Below are 12802 nucleotides of genomic sequence, written 5' to 3'. Positions count from 1 at the left end.
ACAAAAACAATAATCCTTAGAAGAATATTTTAAAACAACTACCCAAAGTTGCTATAATGTATTATCTACATGTCCAGTCTTTACCCTTAACTACTACTAAACAGGAAAATGTATCCCATAATCAAGACAAACACAATCATTAGAAATTAAATTCAAGTGTGCACAGATGTTAGTTTTAAGAAATAAGACTTCAAAATAGCTATAATAAATGTTAAAAAAAATTACAGGTAAATAGGGAATTAGTGAGTAACAGGGAATCTCAACAAAATAACTATTTTAAAAATTAGATTTTGAGTACTTATTTACTAAAGATTAATTATTTAATGCTGGGTAGGAGGAGTGAGATATATAATTACAGTTTTTAAATGCATATAAAAATGCCAAGTACCAAGGATTTGAGGTCTTTAACTTTTCTGTTTTCCAAACCTCCTGTATTATCTTCTCTTTATAATGAAATGATTAACATCTTAAACAAAGTACAATGAAACCCTTGGAGTAAATTTTTAGTGTTTGTTGTGAAAAGGATTGATTAATCCCTCGCCTCTTAAAATTCGATACTCTAGGATGACTTGAGACTGAAATTTTCCAAAAACATGTAGCTGGTTGACTCTTTTGTACTGAGATTTTAAGCACCATTATTTTGTGCCAGCACTATGCTAGATGGAGATGCTGTGACAACCAGAACTGAAGTCCTGTCTCTGCATCTGCTCTATAGGGCTATTCTAGACTGCTATTGTCTTGAGAATTCTGTTTCTGCTTTTCCTGATCTTCTTAACTTCTCTCTCTCTCAACATGCTGGCCATTGTTGAATCCACCTTTGTCAGTGTTCATTTTCCCTTCTAACCTGCCCTGGTTCTGGAAAGCAGAAAGTCGTATTTGTTACAACTATGTATGAAGTGTTTAACTATGCCGTCCCCAAGTACAGGTGTACTTAATCCTTTTATATGAAAGCCTTTCTGTTATTATTGTTGCTTTGCTTAATTACTAGATCAGCCTTGTTTCTGATCAGCAAATCTGCCAAATAACTGGGGCTGAAATAGGCGAGACAGTAATTTCTTAAGTCCAACAATCCCAATCTATTATTTCTAGAAATTAATAGTAAGCCAGTGCTGTGAGTAATTTATCATAAAGCTTAATTTCTAAAATAATAGAGCCTGATTAGTTATGTCTGAAGCCATTAGGTTCTATATGAGAGGTAATATCTAGACCCAACTTTTCCAAGTGATATCTCATCAGGATTCAAACTTACCAGTTAGAAATTGTATATCTGACTTCCCTATAGGATTCTAATAGGCCACTTAATAAGCAACTTATATGTTTGTCCTAATACCTCACATGTGAGCTTTTATTAACGTGCCTAGGTTTAAATCCAGGATCTACCACTTACTGGCAATTTGCTATTAGCCTGAGTTTCTCTATCTATAAACTAACTGGTATGGAAGGTTAAGGTGCCCAGACTACAAAATGCTCCTGAAACACAGAAGATGTTGAATAATTGGTAACAATGCAATTCAGTGTACAAGTTATCTAAGGGTTAAAGCCAGATCTTTGATAGCTAGCATTTGTCTATATTAGAATGTTTCAAAGTTGACAATCAGCATAGCAAAAAAAATAAATAAATAAAACAACATGCACTATGATTACCAAGGTGTAAGACTCTCAACATGATCTAGGACATTGGTTCTCAAACCTGGCTCTCTGAGAATCACTAGGAAAGCTTTTTTAAAAATGACATATGTATTCTTTGGGAGAGAGGAGTCTGTAACTTTTCTCCAGGTTATTCTTCTAGAAATTTGGGAATCACTGCTACAGAAGAAAATGAAAGGCAAGCAGAGCACTAGTTTCAAAGAGATGCAGACTCACCAAGTATTAGTTATGTGCTTTCAGCAAACCTCAGCCTTGCAAAATACAACTGCCACTCCAAGACGTTCTGAAAATCCACCTCCTCAAAGACAGGTGGTGAAGATCAAACACAGACATGTGAAAGTGCTTAACACTTTATACAATATTAAGAAATTCTTTACAGCCTTTCCAATTAAAGACCAAGATCTAAGAGATTCCACTGATTTAACAAATACTCCATTGAGGCCTAATATCTTCTAAACACCTTTATTTAAGGAAGGATCCCATGCAAAATTAGAAGAAAATTTGACTGTTTAATGGTTTTCAACTAGTGGTGATTATTTAATATGGAAGGAAAGGAAGGCAAGAAGAAAAGAAAGGAGGAACGAGAGAAGGAAGTTCCTTTATATATCACTTCCTTGACTCCACTGTCTAATAGATCTCCCTGTGATGAGGGAAATGTTCTACTCCACTGTCCAGTATGGTAGCCTCTAGCCACATGTGGGTACCGAGCACTTAAATGTGGTTCAAGTTACTGAACTTTTAACTTTAATTTAAACTTAGTTTAACAGCCACATGTGGCTACAGTATTGAAAAGTGCAACCCTAGAACATTAAAAAATTTCCATTACACTTTTGGGAAATACAGAAAGGGAAAGGCAGAGGAAAAAGAAAGAAAAAAAACCCTCAGATTCCATTTATAAGAAACTTCTTTATAATTTTTTTTTAAGGTTTGTCTATAGGGAAAAGATACATCCATACAGTGAAACTGAGGAATCCAAATATTTTCTACTTTAATGGACTAAAGATACAACTGTTTTGAGTATTTTAAAAAGAAAAAACCCCACCAAAATATTAAGAACTTTTATAGTACTAAACTGCAGAATACTGGAATTAGCAGCAACTGGGAGTCAAAATGGTTGCTCCAAGTTCCAACCTTGGCTCTGCCAGTTACAGGTCCTATTTTTTTGGGACAGTTTACTTACCTCTTCCGTATCTCCAAATGTACAGGCTAGGGCAATCTGCCTGTCCAGTGTTCTTTAGAGAGTCTAGTAACAGTATAAGGTATGTAAAAGAGTTTAAGATTCTTGCATACTACATTAATTTATAAAGAATAGTTCTGTTATTCAACATGTGTTGACTGAAGGTCTGCTATGAAGTAGGGCCATAATGATAAACAGACACAGTCTGTTTCTCATGGAGCTTGAGCAGTCAACTCAATTCAAGTTGACTCAAATAACCAGGTTAATAAACATACTATCACTAACTGAAGTAAGGGCTATAAGGGAAAAGGAGTTTGTCCTAGACTGGAGGAGAAAGGCTTCCTCTCTGAGGAAATGAGGATTAAAGTGAAATCTTACAACTGAAAAGTCAGCAGTGTGGCATGGGGGGAGAAGGGAGGAGTTCATGGACAGTACTCCATACAAAGGCCTACAGCCAAGGGAAGTATTGAGCCATTGAGGAATTGAAACAATGAAGAGCCAGACCAGAATTAGACAATGTAAGGCTAGTTTTAAGCCAAGGGATAACATGATCAATTTTATTTTTAAAAGATCCCTTTGAACACAAAAGTGATAGGAGGGCATAGTAAATATAGGGAAACTAGTAAGAAGGCTACTGGAGAGGGACATGCTGCAGTTTGGTCTATGATGCCAGCAATGAGGATGGAAAGAACACTAAGGAAATAAAGGTGATACAAAGAACTCGGGGATGAATTGGATGTAGAGGGATGAGAATAAGTGTGAAGGATGACTCAATTTTCTCACCTGCATAATATGATGACTATGTCTCACAGAGACAAAGGACATGCTGAAAGAAGGCCTGGGTTGATTTTTGGAGGAGGAAGGAGAAAATTATCAGTCTGTGACTCTAGGGTGTCTTTGAGTCGTAAAGTGAAAAATGTCCAGCAGGCCTTGGGTGCCCAGAATTCAGAAAAGGGGTATTAGCAGGAGACAAAATTTAGAGAGTAATTAGCCTACAGGTGATACAGACAGGGAGATACACAGAGAGAGAAGACGACATAGGAAAAAGAAAAGCCAGAATCAAGCCTTGAGGATGGACAGTTTAGAGATGAAGGAGACTGCAGAAGACATTGGGCTGAAAGAGCCAGAGAGGGAGAAGGAAAATTAAGAGAGTGGCGTGACAGAAGCCAAGCAAGTGCCAAGAAGACTTCAAAAGAACATCAAATGCTGCTGGAAGGTTGAACATGGCTGGGAAAAAAAGTTTCCTGGAACTGGTGATAAGAATAACTGATAATTTTAATAAGAACTACTTAGGGGAAATGATGGGGTAGGAGCCATACTACAGCACAGAGTCAGGGTCCTCAAAGGTCCTTTAAGTCTTCCTCCACTAGAGTAATAAAGCCTGCTCTATCAAGCCACTTACCCACCAAAAAGCTCCAAAATGACACTCACGGTAAACTCTGTTAGAAGCTACACCATTGAAGGAACCAATTCACATTAGCCCAATGAATAGCCATCCAGAGGATTCTGGTTATTCTTTATCTAGATGAATAGCTAATTTGTCAATGTTCAGGAACAGCACAGTAAAAAATTAAAGCAGAGAACTTTGTGAGCCCATGGGTACTATGAATATACCAGCCATACTTAGCTTCTCCAGAGGCACAAGATTCCACTAAGCTACTTCTGCTTTTCAGATCTTCCCTTTCTAATCAGAAATCCCCAAGTTCTCTATAGGCTCCAAGTTTTTCATAATGGCTTAATACATCACTAGTACATGTTCTAGTGAAAAATGGAAGAATAATACAGCCATTGGCAGATGACAGCTTTCATATTTTAAATGGGAAATCATTGCTATACTTTAGACTTCAACATTTTAAGTAGTTTTCCTTGTCCATTCCCCACTCCTTCACTTTGTGGAGGCAACTCACTAGTTCCCTGCAAAATACTCATTTTCATGGTTTTACCTAAAATGTAGCATAAAAGCACATTTTCATGCTATAAATTAAAACTCATTTTCTCAAGTTCTATTATTATTTCACAAATCAGTAGATGCAATTTTATAAGTGTTTGCCCCATTATAGAACTAATTTGTAGAATGCAACCCACCCAACTCTTGAGTCCACCTCCCAAACTTGCTCTTCCTAGTCTTCCATGTCTCCATAAATATCGACTCCATTCTCAACAGGGGAAGACTCTGATCCAAACTGTCACCACGTCTCAACAACTATATCCAGCATCTAAACACCAGTCATTGTATCAAACACTATCACTCTGTAAGAGTTATCATCGTCTCAACTGAAGCACTGCAATAGGCTCCTAACTGGTTTCCCAGCTTCCATTCTTACACCCTTACAGGATATTCTCCAGAGCAATGAGTGACAGTTTAATAGTATAAGTCGGATTATGTCAAGTCTGTGCTCAAAACTCTCCATGACTCCCTACATCATTCAGAGTAAAATCCTAAGTCTTTATCATGATCTACAAGGTTCTACACTATTTGTTCTTCACTGCTCTCTAACCTCCTCTCCTATCACTCTCCCTCATCACTCCAGTCTTGCTAGCCTCCCTGTTTCTCAATCAAGCTTAGCACTTTCCAGCACACTCCCACCTCAAGGTCTTGGTGTTTGCACTTCCTCTGCCCCAAGTATTTGCAGGGGCTGATCTTTCACTCCTGTCTAGTGTCTGTTCACATATTAGAGAGGGCTTGTCTAACTACCGTAGAACAGCACCACCCCAGCTATTACCATCTATCCACATTTAACTTCTTCACAGCAGTTACATCTGAGCTATTTGCTGGTCTCCTACCACCAGAATGAAAGCCCCATTCCTTTGCTGTGCTCACAACTATATCCCCAGCATTCACAACAGGGCTATTTTTGGTGCTCAGTTAAGATCTGCTGAGTAACTAAACTCATATTCAGTTCATTTCCACATGGAACCAATTCAATTAGTACCATAGACTTGCCAAACACATAGGAAACGTGCAATTAAAAATTAGTGAAAATAAACACACTCAACATGTAACAATCAAGAAACGTTCTTTTGGTCCTTTAAATTCTGGTCTGACAGAATCAGGAATTTAAGTGTGAACACAGACACACAGAGAAGACATCAATGAAAACAGCAATGTACAGATTTTTTGCCAAGTTTTAAATCCCCAAATTTACGTTTCCTTCTGCCCGGGCAGGCAGTTGGTATATACTTGGGCAATGTGTACAGTCTTATGGGTAAACCAGACTTCAGCCCTGGTGGCATGAGTTTAGAGCGTGGAGCCCCTGGCAAAACTGTCAAATAGTTCAAGTTTGTGTCACACGCAAATATTTCTGATTTGAGTCCCACCTTTATTCATTCCTAGGACTACTCTACTCCTTATCCCCAAGGATATGACCCATTCTTGTTCCTCCAGGGTGACCTTCACAGACTCAAGTTCTGTGCTGTCGTGATCAGCAGTATGTGAAATTTTTTGTCCACAAGTCAACACAGCCCCTTCAGAGCAGCAGCTACACTTGCTCAGTCTTAAAGTACTTGTTAAGAGGGAGGAACTGCCAACAGTGATACACTCAATAAACAAATCTTTATTAAGTACCTATTCTCTATATGGAGATGAATGAGACACAAGCTCAGATCCTAGTGAAAGAGACAATCATATTAGTCAATAATTACATTATCACAAACATCACAAGAAACTCTTTTCCCTCAGTTATGTAATCATTTCACTCTCAGAAGGTCAAGGTAGAGGACTGATGTTAGCAATCTCCAACATATCCCCCCTCCACATCCCTGCCATATCAGAGCAGGTCTGAGGGATAAGCAGGAAGAAGAGGTAACAAGGAAGAGGAGCCACTGTGTCCTGGCAATAGTCAGAAAAACTTGGGTGTGACTTCCAGCTGTACCACTTTCTAGGAGAGTGGCATTATGCAATTTCTCCAGCTTCTATGAGCCCATTTTATCCTAAGTAAAATGTGTATAAGACCTATTTCACATTATATGAAAAAAACCAGCAAGCCCAGTGAACCACAAAAGACACTTGATACACTTGCTTCCTTAAACCTTTCCCTTTTTATTAATGAGAAAGGCTAAAAATAGAGAAGCCATATACAGAGACTGGACATATCACCAGCAAAAGGCTCCCAAGCTTTGGCCTAAGGACAACTATGCAAAGGTAATGCTATCTTTTAAAGCTACTTTAATAATGCTTTAAATCCAGTAGGAACTATTATGAACTGTCCACCACTATACTTTTCCACATTTGATAATCATGCTTTCCATCATACATGCTGAAGTTGTCCATCAAATACTTATCTCTTTCTCCTTCCACTTTTTAATTTCTTCTTGTAGGGACAGGAATCACTACTTTTTTGTTCTTTCAAATACTTAAAAAAAAAAAAAAATCAATTCCTGGCACCAGATTTGAAGAGTTTCTGCCTTCTTTAAAACTCTTTTCTTTCAGTTTCTCTGACACTGCTCTCCTGGCTATTCCTCACCATCCCAATAGCTCCTTCTTAATTTCCTTTGCTAGTATCTCCCTAGTCTCTAACAGACCTTTAGACATTCCCTAGGCCCAATCCCAGGCTCAATTTCTGTTCTCTTAGCTACCCACTCTCCCTAAATAATTTCACATATAACTTTAGTCTTTCTCTCTCTCTTATATATATGTGTGTACACATATACACACACATATATACACATAATGTATATACAAATATAATGCCCTCCTCTCTCAAAATGACTGTTGGATTATGATGTCTTAACAGGCTACTCAAACAGAATTCTTTCTTTCCTCCCTCAAGTACAAAACTGGGGAACCAGCTTCTCTTTCACTCGCACATCCAATTTACCTACATCCAATTCATCCTGCCACCAACCCTTAATATTCATAAACAGACCACAGTAAAAGCTTGAGCATCCCTGCTCCCATTCTTGCCCCTGCCAATCCCTTCTCTATGCAGCGATCAAGACGTTAAAACAAAACAGATCATGTTGCTACCTCACACAAAACCCTTCAATAACTTCCCACTACCTTTATAATAAAATCTTATACTGGCCTCCTCACGTTCTCTGGACGGACTACTCTCACCACACTATCTTCACAGATTTTGTTCCTTTGGCCTGGAACTTAGCCTATCATAACTTAGCCTTCAGGTTTCAGCTTCAAAGTCACACTTTGTGAAAAAGGCCTCCCCAACCCCAATTAAATGAGGTCCTATTATATCCTTACTATTATTCTACAGTTTTCTTCCAAAGCACTGGGAAGAAAAGTTTGTAACTGTCACTTGAACAACCATTTGGTTAGTCAGTATCCGTTCTGTTAATAACTGCATCACCCCACAGTGCCACAGCCATGTGACCAAACACCTAAGAAACTCTTCTCCCCAGCAAATTTGATAATGGGAGAACTCATGAGTACTTGCCCTAGAATGGCTGCATAATACACCAAGATGCACCATGGTTATTTAACTATTCCCTTTTAGTTAGATTTTTAGGCAAAATACTTTAAAAAGTCACAGTGCTGGGCAACCACAGGAATTCAAGTAGAAGAAAGACAATACAGTCCTCTCCCCTAACAGGTTTCTGGAGTCTTTTTCTTTTGCTTCTTTTGTTCTTCCATAGTTCCCAGGAAAGAGTTAGATCCATGGTAGATACTTTTAAGCACTTAGTGACCAAAGTAGACTACAGAATAATCAATTGCTAGGGTTAAATGTTACAGAATTCTAAATAACATGATTTCACCTAAGGCTAGAAGAACTAGAAAATGTTTTAAGAAGTAAAAGTTAATCTAGACAGAGTAAGGAACAACTTTTGGGAATCTGTCCAATCTATATTATCAGCCTTCTCCTGCCTTCCTTCAATAGCAATATGTCTATAGCCAGATTTGTACTCCTTAACACTATACATTTCTTTAATCTATTTGCTAAATTCTAAACAAAATTATCTTCAAGATGAAGTTCTATGGTTAGTTAATCTAATAAACCTTTCTCTTTGCCCACAAAGGACCCAGATGGTAAAATGTAAAAAACTATAAATAATTCATTATACTACCTGACGCACAAATGAAACTCTGAACATAACACTTTATAAACTACATTCACTCAAAAATGTAGAAAATAAGATCTAAAGTTGATCTAAAATTGAAATCCTAAAGTTTAACTATGTACTTTCTCAAGGACCCATATAAGATTGAAATAATAACTACACTAGCCATTATGTTGCAGGTACTGAACATGGGCCTTTATGTGAAATATTTTTCCTCATCTCCAAAATAACCCTGAAAGCTGAGGAAGCTGATTCTGAGAGGCTGGGGTGACTCCTTCAACTACTATACATCTAAACCAAACAGGTATTCTCTTTCCGACTCTGTGAACTGACCGAAAACACCAAACAAAAAAATAAAAACCTGAAGTTTTGGAGAACTAGAAGTGTTCTGTTATTGAGAAAATTAAATATAAAATAACAAAAAATTTGAGGGAGCACACAAGATCAAGGTATATGATATTCTTCAATTTAAAAAAGCCTTTCTAAAACTCGTAAGCAAATATAGGCTGCTTTACTACTAAACTGCAGGGTTTTGGTGAAGTAAATCTGAAAACATCTAATATTTTCAATAATAAAAATGCTCTCAGAAAAGAGAAATTACCAGCTATGTATCTACTTTGCAAGGATTTTGAGTTTTGAAAGGAAAAAATAATAGATTAGAGAGAAACTACAAGAGTATGAATAAAATAAGTGTTTTAAAAATTGTTTTCCTTCTGATATGACAAAAGACCACAACAGAGTAACAGGAGTAGTAGTATCCAAAGCTAAATGCTGTCAGGCTTTTAAACAATCAATAAGTTGTAAGGGTTGGGACCTCAGTAATTATTTCAAACAGTATGAATGTTACATTATCATCACTGGAACAAGTACAATCTTTCCAAATAATCATATCCAAAAGAAATTATATACTTTCTGTATTTAAACTTTTCAACCTTATGATCATGTCAACTTATATGGTACCCTTTGCAGTTACAGAATTCCATCAATGTAGTCATTATACACTCATAAAGGCATACTTCAAGTTATTCGAACTCATAAAAAAAGTTAATTATTAATCAAATATCAAAAGCATCGTTATCTCAAAATAACGATTTTTGTACCTGAAGAAATAAAAGTCGTTATGTGACCAAAAAATATATATATAATTACAGAAATCAATAGAGTTTATAGGAATGGCTTTCTGTTCACAAAGTATAACGACTTACAAAAGACCCTGGAAGGTCTTATGGACATCCTCCACAGAAAAACAATTCTCCCATTTCTATTTCTCTCTTCCTCTCTTTTAAACTCTGCTCCCCATCTTTTAGATGTAATCCGCTTTTAAAAGATTTACATTATAAAAAGTGGATTTATGCCATTATCAGGAACAGCCTGTCCCAAGACTTAAGATTTCTATGATCTTTGCATACTCAAAACTGCAACTAAGCTTTAATAATTCATAGACCACAAACACACTCTGTTAAGATTTTCCCTTCCAACACTAATGTTCCCACTCTTGGGACCCCTAATGGGTGTACTTAAACCATACTACACAATCTTTAAAAGGAACGCGGATCCTAGGTGCTCTCCCCTCTGTCCTGAGAGACGTCCTCACCTAAACCTTCTGCATATTCTCTTCTTCAGGCCTAAAAAAAGCACAACTGTCATTCAGAGGGACGGAAATTGTTAAGCGTGGGTGAGAAAAAAAAAAGCGTACACAAGATATGTAACTGGATGGGGAAGGTTGTTAAATGCAGCCTCTCCTGTATCACGTAACTAGCCTAACCCGCTGCAAACTTTTAAGAGATTAAGTTACATTCCTCTGCAATTCCACCCTTGACAGCTGAATCCAGGGATGCCAGCGAGTCGTGCACGTCCATTCCCGCCGCCTCACCCGCCGGGAGCCGGCGGCTACATCCCGCGGTCCGCGCGGACCAGTAGCTAGGCAAGGAGGGAGGGCTGGCGAGAGGGCTGCAGGGAGAAGGCCGGGAGAGCTCACCTTTTCCAGCTCATCGTGGAGCTCCGCCAGGCTGGGCCGGAGCAGCTTCTCGCCCAGCTGCGCTGCTGTGTGCCGGTAGTGGTCGATCCTGGGCACGGCGTCCATAGTGTTGTGGCCGAAGGTGCGCAGGTAGTAGGTGTTGGTGTGGGTGTCATAGTAGTAATGCTGGTGGTGACCGCTGCCGCCGCCCCCCGAGTGCAGGCTGCTCCCCTCGCTCAGCACTGTGTCCCCGCCGTTCTGGAAGCTCACGTTGGGCCCGTCGCCTCCGATCCCCGCCGCATCCGACACGCTCTCGTCCGCAGACGAAGAGGCAGCTGGGTCCACGAAGTTCACGCGGAAGCGGCCTTTGGCTTCCTCGCTACCCTTGGCTAGCCCGCTTTCGCCGCTGGCTTTCCCGTCCGCGGGGGTCTCCTTGCCCCCAACCCCAGCGCTAGCCGCCACCGCCGCCGCGGCCGCCGCCCGCCCGGCATTCTCCGAAACCAGGTCCACCTGGAAGCGGCTCTGGCTGGGGGTGGGTCCCAGGGGTCTGCCCAGCCCGTCCCCGGCCGCCGCAGCGCCCTCCCCGCAGACCCCACCGCCGCCCCGGCTCGCAGCCACAGCATCCTCCGGCACCGAGGGCACGGCCGTGCCGGGCAGGTCCACCCCGGCGGCGACCAGCGCGGCAGCTGGAGGCGTCTCTCCGACCCCGGCCAGCCTCGGGGTGCCGGAGGAGGGCGCCGTGGGCCCCGGCTCCATCGCCGGCCGACCACCGGCGGACCCGGCGAGCCTTGCGGACCTCACGAGCTGCACGCCCTCCGCGCCCCTGGCCGGCGGAGGTTGCTGCCGCAACGCCAGGTAAGGGAGTCGCTCTCCCAGCCGCGCGCTCCCCGCCGCTAGCCCGGGCCGGCACGAACGCCTCCGGCAAGCGAGTCTGCGCGCGAGTGCAGCGGGCGCGGGGCGGGCCCCGCTGTTTAAAGCCTCGGCGGGGCCGCCGCGGTGGCGGGGCTCCGGCTGCAGCACGCGGGAGGCGGGGCCCGCGGCTCCTCCGCCCCTCAGCCCGCCCACCCGTGGTCCGGCAGTGGTTCGCAGTTGAGGCTCCCTCGGCGCCCGGCCCGCTCGGGCTTCCGCGCAACCCCACGCAGGAATCGGGCCCGACCAGTCCACGCCGGGACTCCGTCGTCACAGAACAGCGCGATCTGGGAGCAGGCGCGGCCGCTGGCCGCCTCACCGCCGTCTCCGGGAAGATCTCTGCGCCGCTACCTCCTCTTCCGTCGCCCTCCTCCCACCCCTCCACCTCCTTCCCCCGCCCCGCTCTGCGGCGGAGAGGAGCGGGCCCCCCGGCCGCCTCCCTCTCTCTCCGCCCCTGGGGCCGCGCGTCAGTGGGCCGGCAGCCCAGGCCGCCGCAGCCCACGATTCGGACAGCGCCTCGCCCGCGAAGGGGCGCGCGGGCCCTGCCTCGGCGCTCGCCGATTGCTGATGCTCTCGCGGCAGCTGCCACTACAGCAGCTTCAGGGACTATCGCCGCTCGCTTTTTTTTTTTTTTTTTTTTTTAAGTTCTATGCTCGCAGTACAGGGCTGAGCCGGCGAGATCTCGCGAGATGCTGGAGGGCAGCCGGCCGCTTCCCCTACGGCGCGTGGTACCTGAGGCGATGCAGTAGCCGCCGACCGCCCTGCGCTCCCGCGGGTGATGCCGGGGGCTTTCCCTTCCGGCCCGCAGGTGCTTCCGGAGTTGCGGGCAGAGTGCGCCCCCGTCGCGAGGCCTACTCTGAGCACCGGCCCGCCGAGACTTCCCCATCTCACTCCAGGCCTGAGCCTAGGGGAAGGCAGGATTTCCTCAGTGCTGTCTTTGAGGGGATAAACTCACTCGCGTGGCAGCGTTAGATTTGCATAACCAGATACTAATTCCGGTCCTGATGCAGTGGGTGTGTCCACACTTCCGACGACAGCTTCCTTTTAAAAGCTGTGATGTTTGAAGGTGAGAAGGGAGCCTAGTTGTGATACCATGTTGT

At 42.8% G+C, this 12802-nt stretch overlaps 1 protein-coding gene across 2 annotated transcripts in view; it reads right to left on the bottom strand.

Annotated features, from left to right (window-relative positions):
- The window catches only part of SLC12A2 (solute carrier family 12 member 2), an 84539-nt gene extending 72856 nt beyond the window's left edge, over positions 1-11683 (bottom strand). For both annotated transcript variants that reach the window (XM_010971565.3, XM_074360597.1), the window contains exon 1: positions 10815-11683. In XM_010971565.3, coding sequence (XP_010969867.2) covers positions 10815-11549 — 735 coding nt within the window. In that variant the 5' untranslated portion in view covers positions 11550-11683. The remainder of the gene's footprint in view (positions 1-10814) is intronic.
- Between the last annotated feature and the right edge of the window lie 1119 nt (positions 11684-12802).

This window comes from Camelus bactrianus, chromosome 3 (genome assembly GCF_048773025.1).
Source record: "Camelus bactrianus isolate YW-2024 breed Bactrian camel chromosome 3, ASM4877302v1, whole genome shotgun sequence".
NCBI lineage: Eukaryota > Metazoa > Chordata > Mammalia > Artiodactyla > Camelidae > Camelus > Camelus bactrianus.
Note: the sequence above shows the minus strand (reverse complement) of the source record. Positions and strands in the feature narration are given on the sequence as shown.